This window comes from Anser cygnoides, chromosome 1 (assembly GCF_040182565.1).
Source record: "Anser cygnoides isolate HZ-2024a breed goose chromosome 1, Taihu_goose_T2T_genome, whole genome shotgun sequence".
Lineage (NCBI taxonomy): Eukaryota > Metazoa > Chordata > Aves > Anseriformes > Anatidae > Anser > Anser cygnoides.
This window is the reverse complement of record NC_089873.1, coordinates 48,715,227-48,739,966: the sequence shown is the minus strand read 5'-3', so window position 1 is coordinate 48,739,966 and position 24,740 is coordinate 48,715,227. Positions and strand designations below refer to the sequence as shown.

Here is a 24,740-nt window from a genome sequence, read left to right as displayed (position 1 = left end):
CAGGGCCTCAATGTCTTTCATGTAGTGAGGGGCCCAAAACTGAACATAGGAATGGTCTTGATGATCTTGAAAGTATTTTCCAACCTAAATGATTCTATGATTCTATGATTAAGCAATAGAATGATCTGGTAAATTACTGAATATCTGGACTTTTTGAGCTGTTCTCTAGGTTCTCAAAGTTGAGATGATAATCCTTCACAGTGGAGTCTTTTTTGACTAACAGGAGTAAAATATCCCCCTTGCATTGCTTCAGGGATCTATATAGAAGCACAGGGTTCTTTTATTACAGGTTGTCCTTTCACCTTTTTTAAGTTACCTATGTTAGAATACAAAATAGAATAGAGGCAGATTCCCTGGAATATTGGGACTTCAGGAGCTTATCCACAGCCTTTGCACAGGAAAAACTCCTCTGATATCATATATTTTTGTGTGCCATGTTCCTGTCTGAGAATCAAGAGGAAAAGACTTTTTCCCTAGCAGGTGACAGCTAGGCTGATATGCATTGGGTATTCTAGACTATTAAGGTGGCTTTAGTAAACACTGTAAATGGATTTTTAAGGACAAAAGCATTAGAGAAGAAAATATGTCCTATACAGACCTAGTCCCAAACGACATGCTTTCTTGTAGTTATGGAGTTCATTGTCATTTTGGTTCTGTGTCTTCCTGGACTAGGGCTTTCTCTTACTCCATTAGCAGGTCTTCAGAATATAGTATTATGGAAGCCTGGTTGCCTTGCTTGTATTTTGTGCCAAAGATGAGTGCTTTTACTGTGTTATCCAGAAGGCTGTGAGCTTAGCTCATGCCTGCCAGTGTTACTGCCATTCACATGTTCCTATGAGTTATGTTAGTGGGTAATAGAAGTGTGGGAGTTATTCTGACTGTTTATAGCACCTCGTGTAAAGTGACCTCAGTCTCACCAGAACATGCATTTGCAAAATTCCTTCAGGTATCATTTCTTGAAAAAAACATTTTGAAAATATCTGCTACTCAGTGCAGTCGGATGGATTTTGAAAGGTCATCCCAGGCCATGCAGAAAGCAATAGTTTTTTATTTTGTTTTGTTTTGTTTTGTTTGTTTGTTTGTTTGTTTGTTTGTTTTTCTGTTAATTTCAACAGAGACAAAATCAGGAAACCATTTTTGACTGTGTCATTTTTAAAGTATTTAAACTTAGAAGACAAGCTTTGCCAGAAGTGGTAATTTTCTTGCTTTTACTGATTACTCCTAGTAAAATACTGTTTTTCAGTAGTTTGCGGTTTAAGACCCGTCTCATATAATGACCTAGGCAAGTGATTTGGGCAATTTTGTGCCCAACACGTCAGATTTCTGCAGATATGTAGATTTCTGGAGATGCAAATAGGTGTTTGGTGGAGGATTTCAGAGTGTCTGTGTGCACTCATCTACATCTTCAAGCATTGAAATACCTTTAAAAATCAGACTCTTTGCTTTCCATTTAGTAAGGTATTTAAGCACATGTACAGTACCAAGGGTTGTTTCTGAAAAGCGCACAAATGACCTTTGCAGTAAGCACCCAAGTGCCGTGCTGGCATGTGGAGCTAGGAGATAATACTGATTTAGCAGTTTAGATGTAGCCAAAGCTGGTTTTCATCTGAATAAGCCAGCCTGTGGTAAAGATAAAGCTTTCCCTACCTTTACAAGGTGGGTATGCTTTAAATCTATGTAGCTTTCCTGTATTAAAAAGCTATCTGCTTCTTAGCATAGAAAAGCCAGAAAGGTCTGCGCACATGGGTTTCATTTGATCTCAGACAGCCATTCATTCTGCAGACGTACACATCTGCAGGCACACAGATGAAAGAGACCATGGCTTAAGTGGTATATAGCTAACTCTGTTTTTCGATGTGGTATTCTGCTCATGGGAGAAGATAGTCTTTCATTCCACAGCTGCCAGCGAATTGTCGGTATAGTAATTACTAGCTGAAATAATGGCAAATTGACTCATGCAATCATAAAAGATTTAAATAGGATGAAAATTGCTACTGCATAGATTACAAAAGAAGACTCTGAAACCAAGTGAGACAGAAAGAAATAGAAGTACAGTATGTTGGGGTGTCTTGCATTAGAACAGTCTGTTATGTTAGAACGTTTGAATTCAGGGTCTGGCTGTGCCACAGGTATACTGTATGTTCTTTAGGAGATGATTTTACATTCCCACTTCACAGTGGCATTTCCTTATCTGTATCTTTACAATTGCATTACTTGTCTATATTGTGCATAGGTGGCATCAAGCTAAATTAATGAGTGTGTGTATAGTCTTTAAATAACTCAGCAGAAGGATGCTATGGAAGGATAAAATCTAGTTATTTTTATCAGTCAAAAGTGTGAGGAATATGTGTGTGAGAATACCATGTAGAGAACAGCTGAAGGCATATGAGTCTTCAAGTCAATTATTTTTTAACAGGTATTTCTTGTAATATCCAGCATATGTCTAACAGTCACATTTTTCCAGATTGTCTAGTCCTTGAAGCATCGCTGTCCTCGAGCTCTTGGAATATCACACAAACATTTCAGTTGGAAAAGTAAGAGCCTGATTCCTATTGAAGTTCTTTGAGGGGTTTATGTGTGTGCACAGGAAGGGGGGTATGAAATATGATTGTTCTGTTTTTTTGGTATTTATTAAGGAAATACATTCCACTAAATATACCCAAATCCCTTTTCTTGGCCCATTTCCTCCTTCACCTCTTTTTTTATTGCCCTTGAAGAGCTGCTTCTTTTGATGACTCTTATTTAATGGGACCCTGACAGCTGTAGGAGAGGCATTATAATGGCTGAATGACAAATGTTTGAAAAAATAATAAAGGATGCCATAATGACATTAAGATCTTTTTTGTCTGTATGAGAAAGGTGAGCCTCTGATACTCAGGATAAGACCTAAGTCAGAGAAATCAAGAGATTTTTTGAAAGTAACTTTATGGAGCTGTTTTTTGATGGAGTAGGTTGTGATTTAGATGTGGTACATGGGTAACATAAATACAATTAAAACAGGAAGTAACATCAAATCTGCTAACAGTAATAGTAAATACCTATTGTTCTGTACACACTATTTTTCAGAGCCACACTTCTTATTGAGAGGTTGCAGTAGAAATCATTTCTGCCCAGTATGTGACCTAACCCTTTATGATTTTTGGTTGTTAAAACTTAGATGTGACTAACATATACTCTAGGTGTCTGCAGTGTTTCACACCCCTGTCCTTTACAAGGAGCCTAATTTATAGGCACCAGTGATGAAACTGATCTCCTGCTTTTGGGGAAGTGGCACATCACTGCACAGCCCCTGGAGCAACACAGAGAAGGAGCTGTCTTCCTCTAAATCAAAGCATTTCTCAGCATGTGTAGCCTACGCTACTCTTCGCTATCCTCTTCGCTCATTGACACATAGCAAAACAATGAGCTTGTCTCCAACAGGCATATTTTTTTGGAAAGGGGAGACAACAGCAAACCAACAAGACTTGCTAATACTACACACACAGAATAGAAGTTCAGGAAAGCTGTAAAAGAATCGACGATGGTTTTCTTTGTCCTTTTCAGGATAGAAAGTACAATCTGGCCACTTATATACCGGAAAAACCACATCAAAATGAAATCCAAAGTGCTCTGTCTGCTTCACGCTTTTTAGAAATGTATGACTTTCAGCATCTTAGCGCAGATGATATTTCATACTAAATTTGTCCTCAGAATAAGCAGAACAGAACAATAGGCTTGGAGGGTAAACTCAGGTTATGTTTTACACATTTCATTACATGCTTGCCAGATTTTTCTCTTGCATTTGTGCTTTTTTCTGTCACTTGAAATTTCACATTCATGACTGACTCTAGATTGAGTCCCTGTGTTTTACAAAACCCTGTTTTCTGTGTTACCAGCTGCCCACGGTGTATAAACGATGGTGAGTGTGCCAGCTGTAAATGGACGCGTGTCTCTTCCGCCACTGCCTGCCAGGTGAAGTTTGTGAGGAAAGCTGGAATCCCCTGTGATACCTTTTCATTGTATTTTTTTACATCTGAGCAGTAATCTGTCTCTTTCTTGTCCTGACATGGAGAAATGCTGATCTTTTTCAGGATAGTTGCAGCACCACAACTGCTTCCCAAGGGATCGCCACTGCGCAGAAATCAGAGGTAAGTTAGCCTTTTCAGATCAGCATTGTTGAAGTAATGTGGGTTGGAGAAGAAATTTATATAAAATGAAAGAACTTTGAAGGAAGAATTGAGTTATGGAAGAGGAAACAATTTGTTGTACAAAAAGATAGTGCAAAACTTGGATTAGTGCTATTTTTCTTAGTGCTTGGACGGTGCTTAAAGATTCCCACTAAGTTTTGGAGTTTGGATCCAGACACTGAGACAATAAGCACTGCAAAAGTCATGTGCCTAGCTCTAGACGCAGTATTTGCAATATTGCCTTAAATGCCAGAATCCACGTGTACTGTGTTTAGGTGATCTAGTGACAAAAGCCAGTGGATCAGCTGGAGATGGAGCTACCCTCCATCCATCCCACCCGAGAAGGATCATTGGAAAGGAAGGAGTGTTGCTGGTGGCAAAAGACCTTTCTGAACCTGGTTGTTTGGTTCTCTTCTGAAATCGTATAGAGTGTGTGAACCTATCCCTTTTTTTTCAAATGACAGCCCTTTAATCTTGAGGTTATCCCTTCATTCTTTATGGTACCAAATGTATTTATTTTTTCATAAAACTGAGCAATCTTGTCATCAGTGGTTGCTTATAACATACAGGTGTTAGGAGAGAAATGAGTAGCGAAGAGAAATTTGACTGATGAGTAAGTGCATAGAGGTTTGCTGCCTACACTTCTGGGTTTCTGCTTTTCTGTGAATGATAACATGGTTGGTATAAATAGGCACTGTGTTCTTATCTCTAAATGTTTCATTAGAACTACACAAACTTTTACATGTGAAGACAGGAATTACCTCTTAAATCCAGCAGTTCAGCTGAGGTGTCTTAAACAAGATCACAAAATCCGTTTTGTTTTCTGCAGAGATGTGTGGGATTGCAATACTTGGGCTTCTGAACATTAATATTCTGGATTTGGTGTGTATACAAGCATTAGTGCTGGTGAAAGAACAGAGAAGATTCTTCTTTGCTCTTCTTCCAAGTGCATTAATTTGACATTGGTAAATAGTTGGAACTGCCTGGGAGATGGCTTTCTTCCACATGCCTTATCTGGGAAAGACAGTGATGGACAAGGCTCTGAAAGCACTAGAGGCAATCCAAAGACAGATGTTTATTTAGATGTGATTGAGCCATTCAGAGGGCTTGAAATTGCTTTTGAAATCCTGCTTTCCTTTGGCTGCTGGTGCTTTAAGGAGGGTTTGAGAAGGAGGTTTTATATTTTCCCACAACCCCAGCCCCAGCCAAGCATTTATATAAATATACTTTATTTTGGTGATGGCAGCCCCAGTCCTGCTCCTGATTCCAGCTGCTGGTTTCCATGCTTGCACCTTCCTCCCCTTGTGCTGCAGCAGCAGCTGGACTGGTTGTGCACATGCTCTTGACGAAGAAACTGATTTGGCTGGAAATAAATGTTTTCTTTTGGCAGGTTGTTTCTCAGCTGGGTTTAGCTGCGTGATCCAGGTCTTTGTGTGGCCTTGGAGTCCTGCACCAGCGCTGGTGAAGGAGCAGCGCAGGGACAGGGATGTGCTCCCCGGGGTGTTAGAGGCTGATTAAACCGGTCCACTGCCAAACATCTCGCTGTGACCTGCAGCCACGCTAACCACAGCTCTGAGGATGTGTCTGTCACTGTTTACAAAGCCCCAGGGAAGCGCTACGCTGTCCGGGGATGGGGGCTAAGTCTCAGCAGCACAGAGCTCTATCGAAGCTGACAGGGTGGTGCTGATTTACATCACCTGAGGACCTGCTGCGCCCTTGCTGTGTGTCTCTCTTTCATCACCATGGCATCTGCGTGCCTCACAACTACTGGTTTTTATAAACGTCCTTCTGCCTCTGCTGTTTCCCTTCACTCTCGCTAGTGTGGTCTCCTCCAGCCACCCAGTGGCTGTGTGTGCAGGGGCTGAGGGGGCAGTGCTTCGGAAATGAGCACTGCAGGCCCAGCCGGCCCGCGAGGAAGCGTTGCCTCTCCCGCATTCAGTGACTAAATCCAGTTTCTTTGCTGCTGAGGAAGGTGTCGCAGACCACCACAGTCAGGTCAGGACTGTCCAGCGGCCGAGGCCAGCTGGCCCCAGAGCTGCTGGTGTCTGCCTGAAACCACAAGTCTGAGGTGGGGCCCAGCGAGGAGGCTGGCGTTGTGTCACCGCAGGGAAGGTGCAGCCGTGCGGTGAAACTTCTGGGTGAACTGTGCTCGCCGCAATTTCCAGCTAGCGTTAAAAAAAAATTAAAAAAAAAAAAAAGGAAAGAAGGAGAACAAAGCATTCTGTACAACCACGCCATCGTTCTCTTTCTTGGCTTAGAGGCTGGCTGTAAGCTGAAGTTTGAGGAAGCCTCGTTTCCTGCCTGCAGCACCTCTGGGTGCCCTGTGTTTCCTCTCCGGTGCTCACAGTCCCGACGTAGCTCTGGGGGTCTCTGTGTGCTTGTGAGATACTGAACAATCCTGTCCTTCAGGGCTCCCTGCTGCTTGCCTGTGGGAGTCCAGAAGCTGTTTTGGACTCCTTTATGTAGTATTTGGCTGCTGGGTGTGTGTGAGGATACTTGGGTTCCTCCAGTGCGCTGGAGGGACAGGACAGGACATAGCTGTAATAAAGCACTGTTGCTTCGCAGGCTTCAGCCTCTCAGACTTCTGCCTTATTCATGCTCCTCGCTTACCAAGAGTTCATTTGATCCCCAGGTCAGGGTGGGAGTGAACTTTCCTCTTCAGCAGTTTGTCAGGCATTTGCTTTGCCCTCCTCCATTATTCCTGTCAGAAGTCACCTTGGAGCGAAGGAATTTCTTTAACAAACTCCTTACTTTTGCAGGCCCTTTGGCCCTGGCCTTTGCCCTCTCTTGCTCTTTCCTAAGGGAAAAGCTGTGGCTTTAGGTCAGCTGTGACAGGTCTCACATTTTTTCTGGAGTGTTTCAGTGTTTGTTGGGCCATGGCAGTGCATGGGGAAAACACCACAGGGTCCTTTCTGAAACAGGCAAATGCTGTGTTTGCAGAGGATTGGAGAAGGGATCCAGGTGGTCTCCTCAGGCCATGAGCCTGAAGTCTTGATGCTGCTCTGGGACATGAAAAGATGAGTGGGGAGAAAACCACTGTGGCAAGCACTTCCCTAGCTTTCCTAGAGGTTTTGCACCAGCTCTATTCTCAGTATCAGAGAGGTTGAACTTACCCATTGATGCATCCACAGGCAAACTCAACAGAAATCAAGTTAATCACAAAACACTAAAAACTCAAACTGGTCGTATGGGCAGTCTAAAGCCAAGCTAGAAATCATTTGCCTGAAAAGGTCCCAAGCGCTGTGATTTCAAATGAGTGTTTTCCTTTTTTTTTTTTTTGGAATGTTTTCAGTTTTCTCTTGATGTCTGAAAGGTGCACAGAGAGGAAGCTGACTGTCTGATTATAAAACTGGGGAAGCAGCAAAACTGATTAAATACGAGATGCTGTCAAAAGCATCAAGCAAATAGACTAGGAAAAAAATCTCTGTTCTCGGTAGTAAGTTAGAGTAAGTAAATGGAAAGATACAAAAAAAAAGCCCAGTTTAAAAATTGGCCATGTTTCTTTAAGACAGACAGCATCAGAGAAACCTAGGGTTATTCTCAAATGCAGACATAGATTTGTAAATTTGTTTGCATCAAAATGAGATACCAAAAGATCTCTGCAATTGTGCTATACCTTCATGTCAAAGTATGACTTTGAAAAGACTTTCTAGTAAGGCTCATTCTGGGCTCTTTCTTGACTTTTCATTCTACGGTTTGACACTGCTTCCCCTTTTCAGGTCAGGAGAGATGCCTTCATTTGTTTCTCAGATCTCTCACAGTGACAGCACCATGGTTTTTGTCTCATGTTGTTTCATAGTTCTTCAAGGGTCACGCTAAATGTGTCATTTCAAGCTGAGTTTTTATGATACATACCTTCTAGCATGTCAGATTATGATTCCTTTTGGCAACTTTGTTATGAGATAAATTGAAATATAAATTATGTAGGTAAAAATAGTTGGCTTGTAAAGAAGTTGTGATTGACAGTACTTCCCAGGATCAAACTTAACAAGATCTGAAATTAATAAGAAAAATATATCTCAGTGCTGTCAAACCCACATTCCTGTGCAGTGGTTGTTTTTGCTGCTGTTTTAACTGCCTAACCTTTTTGTAAACAGTCTGTTTTGCTTTGTTTTCTAATAGCATATCAACATTCATTCCATCGAACCTTTGTGGATTTCTACATTAGGCAAAAGTGAAATAACAGTCAAAGGAGAAAACTTTACGCGTGCATCGGGCATAAAACTGATTCTGACGGGCATCAGTGGCTGTAAACCAGACATGTGAGTTAGCACAGCTCTGAAAAGTACTACTGTTTACTTTGCATAGTGTAAATTATGTTTTTATACCCCAAACTCCATTTTTCCCTAGCAATACAGTTGTGTGAACAGTTGTCACGGACCTCTTCTCAGCGGAGGGGGATGCTCTGCACTCCTTTAGTTAGTCTTCCACTTTAAATTCCTAGAGGATGGAAATGAATGTGGTGTTTGGGTACAATACAAGGGATGGCGTGGGTACGTGGGCGGTTCTCAGTAGTGGTTAGTACAGGTCTGTACCTGTGGCCCTCTGGTCTTGCAGCAGGCAACAAGAAGTTAGGTCACAGGAAAGCCTTGGCATTTGTTTGGCTCTCCTTTGCTTCAGAGTATCCCCCATATATTCTAGGATTTGGCTTGTGAAAGCACAGACACCATGCCAGGAAGGGAATCTCTCATGCAACAGCTTGTACTTTTCTCTGCTGATGATTGCACAGTGTAAACCCCTAGATAATTAGGCTATCTTATTCTCAATCATTTTCAGGTGCAGCTGCAATGGCTGTGATTACCAAGTCCTTTTTACATAGCTCGCACTTGAAAAAGTATTCACATAGTACAGCTCAATTTTTACTTCAACCACAAATTTACTGGGGACTACAGAAAACGAAGAGAAGGAGAGAGAGGGAGGGAAGGACAAGAGAGAAAGGGGAAGGGGAGACAAAGGGGTGGGAGAGGAAAGAGAGAAAGGAGGAGGGGAAGGAGAGAAAGACAAAGAAAGGAAAAGAGGAAGAGAGTGAAAAAGAAGAAAGGAAAGGAAACTGAAGGTTCTCATTCTTGACTAGCTAATGAACCATGTTGGTAGAACAAAGAAGTAAAAAAAATAAACAGCAGAATGACACATTACATTACATATCCTTATCCCAAGGCTGTGAGACCAATATCTGTACCATCTTGTGTGATTATTGTGACACACAGCAACTTCATTCAAAAGATGCCCTACTTTGTCTTTTCAACTCCCTGCTTTCCCTTTTCACCTCCATCTGGCAGCTCAAAGATTTATTCCTCTTCTCTCCTCATCCTTTGCTTTAGGTTATAGGCTTCATGCAGTAACACCAAATGAGTGGCTGAATCTGTGATTCAGCATCTGTGACTGTTTTCTCTCTCCTCCAGCATTAAAGTTAGAAATGTGCTAAATGATACACAAATGACATTTGCTCTCCCACCAACACGTAAAGAGGCCAAAAGTGTATGTATACAGGCTGACGGGAGAAAATGTTCACCAGCAGTAACCCTGCATTATGTTTCACCGCCGTCATGTTTTGGAATCACACCAAATACCTCCTGGATCAGGTAAAGTGTGTCTTTCCATACTTTTTATGTATTTAATAAAATGCAGTTCCACTGAGTCAACGAGTGTCCTTCCTTGGCCAGACTGCAGCTGATGGGAACTTGGATGACTGCAGTAACCTGTTGTGGAGGATGAATTTATACTGGTGAACTGGTTTAACATTTAACTTACAATAGTCACAATAGCTGCAAGACAGATCCTGTGTTTTGTAGGATTCCATAAACTTCCTCCTGTTCACCCCAAGTCTCCATGGTAGAAGTTAAAAATAGTCTCTTCATACTGAAGCTAAATCCAAAAGTTGGGGCAGCACACACAAATTCAAACTCAGAATAACTTTGATTTCTTGGTTCTAATATACACTTCACCTTTGAAACAGCATAAAGTATCAGTGAATTGAAAATGAAGTTAAAATTATCTCCACTGAAGTGATAGGTGCAGACTTGCTTTAGTATGGGGTTACCTAAAGCCAAACAAGGCCCTTTCAAGCCTCTGCTGTGTTCTGCAGGAGACTCTCAGCTCTGGTGCCAGACATGCAGGGCAGTTTGAGACATTCTCAAGCACAGTGTTGCACCTGCCTGTCCCTCTGCTGCACAGCAGAGTAGCAGAACGGATTTTACCCACTTTCATGTTCTCAATCTGACATCTTGGCATCAAACACGGGCAAGTGTGGGTTTGAGGTAATGTGTTGGTCTGGCAGCTGCAGCAGCTGAGCAGCTAGAACACGTGCCCTCACCTCCAGGTGAGGGGCAGTGCAGGCAGCTGGAAATTAATAATACCTTAAACCACTCCAACTGCGTTCAGCAGAGATGCTGGGCTACAGCCCTCAGACACAAGCACCATTGTGTGTGCTGAGACAGATGGTCTGAATACTGCCAGGCATGTTCCCTGCGAGGTGCCTGGCACCATTGGTTTGTCCTGAGGAAAGCAAGAATTAAGCACAGGCAGGGCTGCGCTAGGGCAGTGAAATACCATCATGTTCTTTCCTCCAGACAGAACATTAACTTGCAGTATAGTTCTTAGGTTGCATGAACAGAAAACAAGATGAAGAGTTCTTGAAAAGAAGTATGTGTTTGTGTGCTATCAAGTCATTTGGTTCTGTGCAAAAGCGTTTATCATAACATTATGAAGAAAGAATGACATTACGCTATATAGCTCAAATTATCTTGTCCTGCAGTTTGACTTTATTGTATTGCCTGCTACCAGAGCAAAATGCATGAGTAATTCACAGCTAAAGCTTTAATGGGGGACTTATGTGTAGGAAAGCAGATAATTTAAACCTTGCTACTGCCTCCCCTCCCCTTTTTTTTTCAGTGGTGGTCGCAAAATAACTGCAAGTGGTAGAAATTTTAATGTGGTGGACAGTGTGATTATTTCAGATGACCAGAGATCAAACCTCACCGTAAGTCTTAATCTCCTTTACAATACCAAATATAGGTCTCTTAAAGGATTAGGTTTTGTTCCTAAGGTTTTAGGAGGATCTCAGTATTTTGCGAATGCTTAAACACACTAAATGTGAGGCATTCTACTGAAATAAATATGACCACTTGTAGGATTATGGTTGCGCATATCCTCAGTACAGGATCATGGATAAACATAAGCTACTCTTCGGCATGATTCCCTGTGACATTTCCTGTGCTCTAAAAACTTGTTCCAAAATTGTCCTTCTTGAGCCACCATCCCCAACCTCCAGCTGCAGGTCTGTTGGAGGAGGGGGTCTTGTACATCTCTCTGGTTTTGTGCTGAGAACCCAGATGGTGCCAATGCCTCAGCAAGCAGGAGGTGACTGAAGCTACTGTTGAGATGAAATCCGAGGCTCTGAAGCGGTGGGCACCCCGTTGCCTCCTGGTCTTGCAGCACAAAGACCAGAAAACAGCAGCACCGGGCCATGGAGTTGCCTGTGGGGCGAGTGTAGCAAACCCCCCTTTAACAGGAGCAGGGGTGGGGAGAGGCAGTGCTCAAGGGGTGCTGGAAATCTTGTCCTGCTTGTCTCATATGACCTGCATTAAGGGGAAGGAAGGAGAATTTGCTATCACTATTCCTGTCTCACTGCAGGAAATAGCTGCCTTGGCAGTGTGCAATCAGCCTTAAAACAGCGCACAGAGAATGTGATAAATGTGCTTAAAGGCAGACACAGGCTCAATGCAGAAACTTTCTCAGGTGCTCCGCACGCAGCCATGATCACAGAGAAGAGGTTTACCAGGTATCTGTGTGAAGTCAGGAAGGCTTTAAAATGATTTTTAGTGCCTCTGTTTGTAATTGTACCCACCACTGAGTGCTTAATGACTGTTACAGCTTGCTATTGCTTTTCTAGGTCTCTAAATGTTCTGGAAATGAATCTGAATATCATTACTTAACACCAAGTCTGAGCCATGCAACAGAGGGTAAAGTTGTTGATATGATATTGAAAGTGGAAACTACCTTTATACCATGTGTCAAATTACACTATCACCCTGACCCCGTGTTCATTAACTACCAGCTGCACACTGAGCTGGATCCTGATCTGGAATTAAAAATATATGTAAGTTTGAAAGTAATAAACTAGAATTCCTTATTTATAATATTGAGGGTTATTTTATGTCTTACCATATTTAGTGACTGTTTTTTATCTTCAATTTTTTCCCTCTAGAAAGAAAATGACAACCTGAATATTTCTAAAACTGAGGTAGAGGTTTATCTGTCATATATGAATGGTACACAGACCAAAAAGGTATGGTTCAACGTCCAAAATATTACCAAAAAACCAGACCGTAGCACCATACTGTGCAAATTCAAAAGAGAAGGAACAGACAAGATTGACTTTTCCACTGTGAAAGTTTTTGTAAGTAGATTTCCCTTTTGTTGCAATTTAACAGTGTTTGGATGTTTATGTACTAAATTTATCATTAGTGCTCTGATCATGCTCTTTTGGTACTTGCCTGTCTGGTTATATTCCTCACATCTCAGCATGCCTCCCTAGCTTAGGTACCACTAGCAGTACTGGGTTAGCTTGCTGCCTGGTTGCTGCTGTGGTGCCAGAAGTAGTCTTTGCAGGCCAAACTGAGCTCCCTGCTGCTGAGCTCCAGGAGAGCAGTAGCTTGCCACACCTCTGGCTGTAACACAGACACTGATGATAAAATATTACTGGGATCGGGAGTGCCCCTCATCTGAGATCTGTAAGCAATCTGCTGCTGCAATGTGGTCACGAAGAAAAGGATTCTGTCCTCCTGTTCAGTTTTCCCCATTAAAACTAAATGAGTATCTTGAACTGTGCATAGTAATCACTGAGACACAGGAGAAAGCATTTCTGGGTGAAAAAAAGGGGAGATTTCAATGTGCACCAAGGAGGCCAAAAGACTATGAACATATGGCACAAAGCCAGGCCCAAATATAAGAACATTAGCATGGATGTCAAAGCTAAATGGCATCTTAAGATATTTGCTCCATGAATAAGATGAAGAAATGATTTTTTTTTTAAATGCAATCATCACCATTTATAAGGGAGAAAAATGATGCCAGACTCTTACTGCAATGTATGGTGATATAAAACTGGTATAATACTGAAATAACTCTATTGACTTCAAGGCATATGGCACACAGCAAAGATTAACGAAACTATTCTCAATTCCATATCACTGTTAACTGGTCCCCCATCTGTGGATCCTGCCATCTGAGCCAGTTATGGCGTGGAAAAGTCTTTCTGAGATTGGTGTTGCGTTTTAGTATTAGTGTTGCCTTGCAGTATCACATGCCTATCCTGCAAGCTTCATAGGAGTAACTGTCATCAAAAGGTCACCACTTCACTAAGGCAAATCAAATGTAATAGCTATAATGTAACCTTTTACTTCTAGTGCCTTAAAAACACTTTTTCCAACATCAAGAAAAATGTAAAAATAGGATACATAAAAAAAAAAAATCACGTGTTTTTTCAATCATATAAATAAATCATCATAGAAGAAGTAAAGTTTCTATAAAAAAAAGGATAAGGTAGGTACTAATGATAATCTAGGTATGGTCCATGAATAAATGTCTCTCTTGCCTGAGTTTTCAGTAAGAAAGAGGTTATTGAGTGTTGGCTCAAAGATAGGATGATCAGTCAGAATGGAGGTGTCAGAGAAAATGCCATTCTTGTGACAGAAGCAAGATTCAGACAGATCAAGGAGCTCAAGACAGGAAGAGTGGGCTCATTCTTACCACAGCACTGAGAAAGAACTGGCACGTGATATTATAGACTTGGTAGGAAAGACTGAAAAAAAAAACAAAACTGTAGAGTTATGAGAGTTACTATAGGCCTGGAGAACAGCAAATATACGATCAGTGTTTGAAAAGCAAACAAAACAAAACTTGATGTAGGTTTGATGATTTAATCCTAACTCTGTGTAAAGCTTTATAATGTATTTTGAATGAGAAGCTCTTGAAAGACCTGGAGGGAAATGGAAAATGAGATAATTGTCAACTTCTTTTTAATAAAAGCAGATTATGCTAGATATTTTTATTGGGTAAGATGAGCGATTTCCTCAGAAACAAAAAGCAGTAGTTCACATGTACCTGGAAGTTACAAAGTAAACTACTTAATGCAATCATTATGAAGACACTAGGGATAAGAACAGCTAGATACTGTGTATGGGGAGCTGGTTTTGGGCAATGCTGGTTTTCATACAGATATTATTTAATATCACTAGTGAATTGAGCACAAAAATAAGGCATGTGCTAATAACGTTTGCTGATGACGTAAAGCTCAGAGGCCTTACCAATCCAGAGGATGTTTTATAATATCGTGCAGGAGGAATGAAATTAATATAGGAACAAGAGTCAGATGATTTCAGGTGTACCATATTTAGTCCATGATTCATAAGCAGAATAAATAGAAGATAAGGAAAGAAATGGGGCCACTGACTAGAAGGGTTGTGGTGAAGATTAAAGATAATCTAAGTATGACGTGAAAATTAAATGAGTGTTTTGCCTCAGTTTTCAATAGGCAGGAATGAATAACAGGAATTTCTTCTTTAGGAGTACTTTGGTTGGACATGACAGGAGGAGAAAGGCAGGTGTGTTGGTCATGGAATGACTAACATGTTTAGCCACCAATGTATTGCAGTCTTACAAAAGGCAAATGGGATTCTAGGAAGGCTCAGACCGAAACTAATTTGTGTAAGAACAGTGAAAACATGTAAACAAACAAGGAAAAATACATTTGATGGAAGAAATAGACCTGTTTTGTCTTCTGTGCTTTGTAGCCCTAGTTTCTTTGCTTGCTCTTGTCCCTGTAGCTGCAATGCGACTATCCAGTTGGCAGTCTCCAGCTGCCCTGGCTGCTCACATTCTGTGACAAGCCAGTGAATGAATCACCAGATCTCTGCCTTCCCTGCTGTAACCCAAAATAATTTCAACCCAACTCTTCCTTTCAATTATCTGAGGCTCATTTCTATCCCCAGCACTTGGTGGTATTCTTTTTCTGTGTTCAAGTGTATTTTTACTTCTAGTCTGTTTATAGTCTTAGCTACCCTTTACTTAAGTGTTTTCACTGTCCTCTTGGAGATTCTCCTTTGCAAAATTTCTTCTGCCATAATTATCAGTGGTGAATGCTTTAGTTCGATGCCTGGCAGACTTCAGTGTATTCCTGAGAACTAAAGTCTGTCCTGCCATTGACAAGGCCAGTGGTTGTTGGGAAATGTTGTACGTATTTTGTATATTGTATTTGTTCTGAAGCTGACCTTTGGGAACACCCTGCAGTCCTACATGAAGAGGTTGAAACATCTGCAAAGAAATGAGGAAGAGGACTCTGATCCAGGGCCTCTATCACAAATGTTACTTCCCTCGTTATCAGCTTGAGTCTTACCTTGCTTTTCTGCTCAGCAGATTAACATTGTGAGTGCAAGGAAATGCTTTTAGCTATCAACACATGCCTTCCTCAATTCAACATGCCAGAACGTTTAGCTGTGACTCTGAAGTGCATGAGCCACTTGGACAGCTGGAGGCCTCCTTCTGCCCTTCCTTACATTCAGTTGAGGGCTCTTGTTTGCAGCATGAACAATGGCAAAATTTGGAGCTTCATGAGGACTTCCAATTTTTTCTCTAGGCACTGCTCTCTTATCCTGATCAAACATCAGATATAGTTGAAGTTGTTTGTATTGGTTCACGTATTTTTTTCCAAATTGCTGCTGTCTTCCCAGTGATCTGCAGAACCAGGGTACTTAATGTGCTTCAAGTATATATTTTTTTATTCATTAAATGACATTTTAAGTATTGATGTAACACCTGTCCTCTACTAACACAGCCATTGTTTTTCTTCAGGTCAAATTAGGAAATTTTGAGCTTGAAGTCAAACCAACATCATCATATATATATTTATATGTCCTTATTTTGCTACCTATTGTAGTGGGTGTCATTATAGGTAAGTACCATAATGTGTTTTCAGCTTTTGATTTGCCGCAGGAGATGATCACAACACATAAGCGCACATAAACACCTACAAAGAAACACTTCAAAGAAAGCCAAGCAAACAAAAGAGCCAAACCCCAAACTTACTACAACAAACTGAAATTTGTCAAAGATATATACAGAAGGCAAACTGTCTTGTGTAAGACAGTCAGTCTGGTAGTTTTTTGCCTGTTCCCAATAGAGTGGACGAAGTTAACTCTGGTCTGGTGGTAAAGTCCATTTCACTAGACTACAGCATAAGACAGTAGTTTTGGCCATTCTGCTGAGATTATTCACCATCATGTAGTGAGGCAAGCCTTAGGACCTACATTTTTGTGTCACAACTCAGGCATTTCCAGCTGTCAGAGCTGGGCTTCCCTCCCATACCTTGGGGCAGATGTTTTCCATCCAACAGTTTATCCACAGGCAGTGTTTGTGGTGTTTCCGCTCAGTCTCATTTGGATCATTTGTGAATTAGTAGGTCATTATGAAACTGAGGAGGTATCATAATTTCATAATTATCTCATTGTCTTTTTGTCACTCCTCTTTTTCTAAATGTCATGACCCAGTTATGTATTCAGTTACATATTCAATAAATTTCAGTTTAATGTAATAAGTTTGGGGTTTGACTCTTCTTTTGTTTGGTTGGGTTTCTTTTTAAAAAGTGCATTAGCTTTACAAGAACCTTGTCCAGTGCCTTTTCTCTCTCTCAAAATAAGCTTTAGGGAAGTTAACAGTTTGGAAGTGGTTTTCTTGTTCAAAACTGCTTTTCCTGCTTAATCAGGGCTACTTTAAGGAGGTTGTTAATAGCTGAAATGCTTGTTAGAGTCTCTGACTCACTGTGCGGGTTGTATGTATCAGAATGTGCTGTACATTCAAATGAAGTTGGATTGACAAGACCTCATTACAAGAAATGGTTTTTATTAAACATGGTTCTGGATCCAGGTAATTAGTGCTCATGGGTACTATCACAATGGTGACGGTAGAAGCATTAGCCCTTCTGAAGAGTGCAAGTGTATATTAATCTTTCTGTTTCTTAAAATCATATTAAAACATATCCTGTCGAGGAGTTGTCTGTTCTGAAATTTCAGTACTCTTTTTTTTTCCTTCCTTTTTAGTGGCATTCATAGTTACTAGATACAAATCCAAAGAGTTAACCCGTAAACAGAGTCAGCAACTTGAACTGCTGGAATACGAGATTCGGAAAGAAATACGCGAGGGTAGGTCTAAAGAGCTTTATAGTGCTTAAGTGTACAGTATTATTTCTGAAATGAAATGCTCAAGAAGAAGCTCACATTATATAAACATTTTAATTTTATAGCTGTTAAAATATTTTTGTGTTGTGTCAGAGTTTCTCCTTAATGTTGGTGTGCACTGCAGTAGCAGATAGCCCTAAGCTAATAGGATTGCATGTAATAATTTCCTTCAACAAAAGTGAAAATAAAAATGGATTGATACTTTCCAGCTCTTAATTGCTTTGCAAAAACAACCCCTCTTGCCTGAAAACTGCTTTTAAGGAACATCTATTGGGTCCAAGTTATAACTGTGGAGATGATTTTGTGTCAACTAAACTAACCCTCTGGGTGGGGAGGGGGGGTGTTTTTTCAGGATTTGCTGAACTGCAGATGGATGAACTAGATGTGGTGGACAGTTTTGGGACTGTTCCCTTCCTTGACTACAAACACTTCGCTATTAGAACTTTCTTTCCAGAGGTAAATATTTACAAGTCTTTCAGTTGTCAGCCCTTCATAATAATAAAAAGGCTAGGAAGATAAGGATAAACAACTAAAGTAAATACTACACAGTCATTGCACATTGTTTTCACAAGAAACTTTTCTTAAATCAAGAGCTCCCAAAGAACACTTAAGGCTGTACATCTCTGTATTTAACCAAGCCTAAATGCTGTAGTTAAAGCACCACTGTTGAATTTTCAAGGGTTGTGTACGCATCAGTTTCTTTTTGCCCAGCCTCGCTAAGTTGCTTGCCTTTCAGGCCATCCTAACAAAGCTATAATTTATCCATTGCTTTTTTGTTCTCATGTATTCACTTCCCATGCTATAGCTAATTAAAGTAACAGTCAGGCAAGCTAATATGCTAGCTAACATCATGACACTTTCTAATTAGACTTGTGGTGCTGACAGAAATGGTAAGACCTTGATTCAAAGGATTACAGATCAAATGCTTAAAAATTACGTAAGTACTTAAGTGCTGTCCAGTTCAGAAATGGGTATTTTCATTGTTCTTCGAAGCAGTTTGTGCCACAGCGTGATAAAAGGACAGGAGAGGCCTTTTCTTATATGTTTTTTTTCTCATCTTTTTTTTTGGTCTCACTTTGACAAGCTGGTAAGTGCATTTGCCGCAGCTTTCAAAATTATGCCATGTTAACCAGTGCTTATTGGCATTTACTAATTGGCAGAAGCTCTGGTCTCAGCTGGTAATATTTCATTGTGTAACTGATACCAATGAGCAGAAACATTCGCTTAGTGCAGTGGTGTTTTAAGTTATAGCTGGTATATAGTTTATACTAGTCAACATATGTCGCTTACCACTGCTGTGGCCCAGTCCTGCAGCCTTGTCTGCACACTGCTTCGCTTTATCGCTGTGCGTAATCCAACTGAAAGTTCATCATGATAAAGTTAAACCCATGCGATGGATGCAGAATTGGGTCCCTTGCTTGTCCAATGCCAAACACCAGATACTAAATCAGATTCATGTTCAACAAGTACGTGTATGTGATCTTCATATACTTGAGTCCAGTTCTCACACCAAAGGAAGTTGGCAGTATCTCTCCTTCACCTGTTATAATGCTCTGGGTTTATTTTGTATGGAGTTATTGGGAGGTTCAAATAAAATGGACCAAGAAATCTGCTTTCTGCATTTTTTCATTTCAGTCTGTTTTATTGCCAGGCATATTAGCATAAAATTGTGTTTTTATTTTTAGGAATGTATCTTTTTCCTACTGATAATCCCCTGTCAAAACAGTAACAATCTGTAGAAGCTGTCTGGGTGGACATGCTTTGCAAATAAAAGGGAAAGAAAAAAAGGCGCAAAGTATGTCACTCTGTTGCATTATGTAAGGTCAGAAAAGGATGAAATCCTTTTTTTTGCCTTAGGGAGTCTCATGCCATCTGACATCCTGGAGATGTTTCCAATTAAGACTTTGTCTCAGTTTGAAATACCTGTAACACGGATGTAAATTTGCCACTGTTAGCTCTCTACAGACATGCAGTGTCAGGCAAGTTATTAAATGTCTTCTGTATCAATTTTTCCTGCAAAGTAGTTATCATTTATATTGCAGGAGCGTCCAAACATACTTTGTGCTATGTGGATGTGGCAGGAGAGAAGTTATTATAGAAGCTATTAAGCAGATATTACAGATGAGCAGAAAAGGTTTGGGGACAGTAGATTACAACCTACGGTCGGAAAGGTTAAAGTGATAAACCGTCAACCTACGGTCAGAAAGGTCAAAGTGATAAACCATCACTTCCCTTGCTAACCTTCTCTTCTGAGCATCTTCTGTAGTCAGTGTAAGGACAGACAGCTCGATGTGATTCACCCCACTTGCCTGAGACATCTGTCTCAGGACAGGACCAGTTGCTGAAGGAGGGAGTCAGATAACTCGGATTAAGAGTGATGGACCCCTTCTTCTTTGTCAGCTTCTAGCTTCCTGCTGTTTTGGTTTTCTGTATTTAGTCTGGCTTGATAGCTTTTGTTTCGTGCTTATAATGCTTATAGGTGCTAAACAGACATTACAGCTATTCTTAAAATATTCCTTATGTTCAGCCTGATTTTTGCTTTACTTGTTAAATCTGGTTTATTATTTCTGTTTTCCCTCCATTTTCCACATTGTTTGGTTTAATGCTACCATGCTTGTTCCCTGTTTGCAACCATTTTTAACCTTTTATGTTGTTCCAGCTGCTTAACAAAAGGGGGGGGGGGGGCACGACGTGACTAGGGAGAGAGAGTTTTACTGGTAGGTGGTGGTAGGGATGCTGAAGAAAAGTTCTGAAAAAAATGTGAATATAGCCAGTAGAGAAAGATGATGTTAGAAAAGAAGAGAGCAGGAGGCATGAGGAAAGGAAAGGACTAAAAAACAGGGGCTGCCAGCACCACAGATAAAGCAAGTAATAGTAAATGTTATTAGTGTAAATTTGATGCTCAAGGATACTGCTTTGGGAGCAGGCACTGGGGGCCTTGCAGGCTGCAAGAGCCAGACAAGATGCTATTGCAAGGTATTTGAGAACTGGGGGCTTCCTTTTGCTGCGACAGCTTTTGCTAGGGCTGGGTGTGTGGTGGCACCTGTGCCTCTGTGGAGACTGACAGCGTGGAGACCTCCTGGAGAGTTCATTTGTGAACATCCGTAAAGTGCTTTGAAATGAACGGAGGCAGATGAACTCAAGTGTCACTGCGTTACAGAAACCGTATCGTTGCCTTCCGGAACGGTGCAGCCGGGAGTATCCCTTGCACACCAGCACAGTGGCAGATGAAGACAATAAACAGCCCTTCCTGCAGGGCATTAGTTCACTGCTGTGCTAGTGCAGCTCGGCAGCACAGAGTAACACACGGTAGTCCTGAAGTTAGTATCAGGCCGTCTCTCAGAGTTTGTTATCCAGTGAACCTGGCAGAAGTCATTGTGTAGAGTTTTTATACTGTAGCCACGCTTAATGGAAATCCTAGCCTCTGTTTCAAGTTGTATGCCATCAGGAACAGGCTTGGCGTGTTTAATGTGCATGTGTTAGAAACTTCTGGTATACATCAGAATGATATATATGACCTGTCTTATATTTTAGTCAGGAGGCTTTGCGTCCATCTTCAGTGAAGACATGCCACAAGTAAGTCGATGTAGTGTGATATGCCTTGAATATTTTGTCATAAGTGATTGTATCCCTTATCTGAGTGTTGTCCTATAACACACCAGATGGGACTTTCATTACATTCCTTGTCCCCATGGGGAGGGTTACATGGATTTATGTATGAAAAGAATTTGATGTGTAAGATTCTGTTACTGAGTGTATATTATGACTTACTGAAATAAAATAAACAGAATCTACTCATGGCAGATAACAGGCAAACTGTTGGCATTATTGTGTGGATGTACTAGAAAAGTATGCTCTCGGTGTGTTGTACACAAACACAAATGTGTTTAATTAAAATCATGAGACCCATAAAATAAATGCAAAATTCCCATGTATTTAAATGAGGCCAGGATCTTGCCCTGTGTGTTGCTTGCCATCTTTCTTTCTTTGCATTAAGAATCCATCACAGCCAAACTACAGTGTACTTACTTTTCTTTAACTATTCCAGAGCAGAGACCAAACGCGCAAGGATGAAAGCTTCAACATGTTGCATGCTTTAATTTGTAACAAGAACTTTCTTGTTACTCTCATTCACACCCTTGAAAAGCAGAAAAATTTCTCTGTGACAGACAGGTATAGTATGATTATGCTTATCATCTTCAAGACAACTAGCAGGAAAAATCAGCATAGATTGTAGCACCCAAATGTAGCTTCCACTTCTTGCAAAATAAGCTTGTATTGCTCCAGAACATTTTTCCATGTTCTCCATATGCATACACTGAGGAAGAAAAAAACATTGCCATTAAACAAGCTATTAAAGAGAAAACAGAATGTTTGTGCCTGTAAACCAAGAGGCAAAGGAGCAGGAAAACTCACTTCAAAATTATAAAGACTTCCTGCAGTTACGTCAACAGTTTTACAGTTTAGAAATGTACTGTCACTGAAGCAGGTGTTATTCTGCAGAATTAAATGCAGAGACACAAATTTTGTGTTTAAAAAATAATCACAAGAGCAGATGGACTTGCATTTTTTTATATTTCTTTATACATCGGTGGACAGATTCAGTGCCTGAGAAAGGAAAACTTAGGATATGAACTGTGCTAAAGTGTGTTTCTTTTATTGAAGATGACTGGGAAGAGAAATTCCAAATAATATAGCATTCTCTCTTTTTTTTTCCTTTTCTGAACAGGTGCTTGTTTGCATCCTTCTTGACTATTGCACTACAAACGAAGCTAGTTTATCTAACCCATATTTTGGAAGTGTTGACAAAGGACTTGATGGAACAATCAAGCAATGTACAGCCTAAACTCCTGCTCAGACGAACTGAATCTGTGGTAGAAAAATTGCTGACAAACTGGATGTCCGTCTGCCTTTCTGGTTTTCTCCGGGTATCTGTACATCTTTTCACTTCATAAGATATACAAAGAGTATTTTTAACTGATTTCTTCCCTAATTAATATTAGTGGGATCTGTACAAAGCATTGTCTAACATTTAAGGTGCCCTCTTCTAGTTTAGGTGACATAGCTAGCTATCATCGAGGGGATATAGAAAAAGAGAAGGTCTGTAAGAGATGATTGTTTCATTTATTTGGCCGAGATTTGGGTAATTTTGCAACTCTAGCATATCCTTTTCTTGTGTAAGCCATTATTGCATCTCTATGAGATGTATTTCGATAATAATAAAACTTGTAAAATGCAGTTTGTACCTTTCTGTGTGAGCTGCTGGAAAGCTACCATGTAATGGAAGTTTAAGGCATACCATCTTCTTTCCAACTTCTTAACCCCCAAACGGCATTGCAGATTTCAAGAACTGAATGACTTCAAGTGGAAACAAAATAAGCATTTTCTTTCATTTTTCAACTTGTTATTTTAGCCCACTTGGTAGCACTTCAATCTTGGTTTCAGTGCTTGGTTATGCTTCCTGTCTCACTGGTGTGATGGTATCACACTTGGTATCAGTCATACCAATCCTTGCTGTACCATCGATACAGTAGCAGAATTGTTTGGGGTTCAGCACAGGTTTCCTGAAACCCCGGGAAAAAGCCAAGGAGCTGTCAGAGAGATTTTTTCTTGATACACCAGTCGTCTTTATGGAGCTGGGCTAGTGAGATTATCTGGGCTGCAGGAATGATGTTGCCTGGAAGCAGAGATCCATCCTTCCTTGCTCGGGTGTTTACCTGGAGCCTGGGCTTCAGGCTGGACAGGAAAACCCCAATATCATTCCCTCTTTCGTTGATACACCAGTGTATGTCCCACCACTTCGCTCCCAAGGCTTTTTTCAGGGGTCACAAGAGGAGAAACCAATTCAAAAGGAAGTTAGATGTTAGCTTGTTTTCTCACAAGACTGAGAAGGAAATAGTTGAAGTGTGCTTGTGAACACATGCACGTCTTCCCCACCACCAGCTCTTTGGTGGAACTAGGAAGCATCTGCCAGGTGGAGAAGGAGCAGCTTGTCTGTAGTGTACTCGTGCACAGCAAGGGGCTTTGAGCTCTATTGCCATACACTCCAGCTGTCTCTTGCTATTTGCATGAGACTTTCACACTGAAAAGCAAAGGCAAAGGATGGAGGTTAGACAAATAACTAGATAAGTCTGCTCAGAGGGATTTTCTTTCTTAATTGCAAGATAACAATTTAGTTAAAAGGAAATAACTCAATTTGTTACACTTGATTTTTTTCTATTTATTCATGCCTCTTTAGTGACTACAAAAATAAACATGTTCCTTGTGTTTGTTTCATATCCTAGGAGACAATCGGTGAACCTTTCTATTTGCTAGTGACAACCCTCAATCAGAGGATAAACAAAGGACCTGTGGATGCAATAACTTGCAAAGCCCTGTACACACTTAACGAAGACTGGCTGCTGTGGCAAGTGTCTGAATTCAAAACAGTGGTACGTTTGGCAGTTTGCATTCCAAAACCAGGCAACTACAATGTTTTTTTCTTTTTCTAGGAAGGTAAATTAAGGCTGTTAAGGCATAACCACACTAAGGTGATGGTTAAGTTCCCAGATAGAGAAGAACAAAATTACTATTGCTCACAAAGTTTCAAAATACAATGGAGTTTAACAAGGTGGTGTTTCACCAATATACATTTTACAAATAGCTGTCGCTGTTTGCTTCACAGCATGCTTTAATCGCCAAAGGTTAGGTTTAATGAAGTCTCCAGGTATTAAAATTCCTTCTTATTTTAAAGTGTATTATAAAAATGTAAACATAAGCTTAGAATTTTAACTAAATTGCACTTCTTCAATGAATGAAGGAATGGAATGCAGAGGTTTTATTTTTCTGTTGTGTTTTGTTGTGGCTAATCTTCAGGCAGCTGTGGGCTTCCATGTTATTAGCTCCAAATTAGCAAGGTTACAGAGTGGTGCATTTTAATTAGCTGCTTGGTTAAAAACAAGCTAACTGGGAAACTTAGCTAAGTTTCTGAACTTTACCATAGATTTCTTTCCCAAAGCAACGGCAAAGTGCTTCCTATTTTACAGTTACAAAGAGAATTCTTTGAATACTGGACTTCCCTGACTGTCATTCTGAAACTGGGGGGAGAAGAGACAGCAAAGATTACTGCATTTTTAAGCCTGTAAAAGCTGTGACTTTTTGAGTAGAAGATCTGAAATACTTTTCAGAGTAACCAGAGTCCATTTTTTCCAGAATTTCCAAGTGATTTTGAGGCTGAGAACTTAAAAATCCGCATTTCCAGTCATTTCCTTGGTTTCCTTGTGTCTCAGCTCCTGACTTCTTGGAGTTACCAGACATACTTAGGAGTATGGGAAGTGTGACTGACAGGGGAATTCAGAGCTTG

At 40.6% G+C, this 24,740-nt stretch overlaps 1 protein-coding gene across 1 annotated transcript in view; it reads left to right on the top strand.

The window, feature by feature from the left end:
* The window catches only part of PLXNC1 (plexin C1), a 71,931-nt gene that overhangs the window by 25,116 nt on the left and 22,075 nt on the right, over nt 1-24,740 (top strand). Inside the window, exons 7-21 of the mRNA XM_013182534.3 lie at nt 2,465-2,534; nt 3,876-3,951; nt 4,071-4,127; nt 8,289-8,428; nt 9,569-9,748; nt 11,058-11,145; nt 12,058-12,264; nt 12,373-12,564; nt 16,017-16,116; nt 17,261-17,362; nt 17,751-17,854; nt 20,933-20,974; nt 21,447-21,571; nt 22,128-22,326; nt 23,683-23,829. Of these exons, the coding sequence (XP_013037988.3) occupies nt 2,465-2,534; nt 3,876-3,951; nt 4,071-4,127; nt 8,289-8,428; nt 9,569-9,748; nt 11,058-11,145; nt 12,058-12,264; nt 12,373-12,564; nt 16,017-16,116; nt 17,261-17,362; nt 17,751-17,854; nt 20,933-20,974; nt 21,447-21,571; nt 22,128-22,326; nt 23,683-23,829 (1,829 nt within the window). The remainder of the gene's footprint in view (nt 1-2,464; nt 2,535-3,875; nt 3,952-4,070; nt 4,128-8,288; nt 8,429-9,568; nt 9,749-11,057; nt 11,146-12,057; nt 12,265-12,372; nt 12,565-16,016; nt 16,117-17,260; nt 17,363-17,750; nt 17,855-20,932; nt 20,975-21,446; nt 21,572-22,127; nt 22,327-23,682; nt 23,830-24,740) is intronic.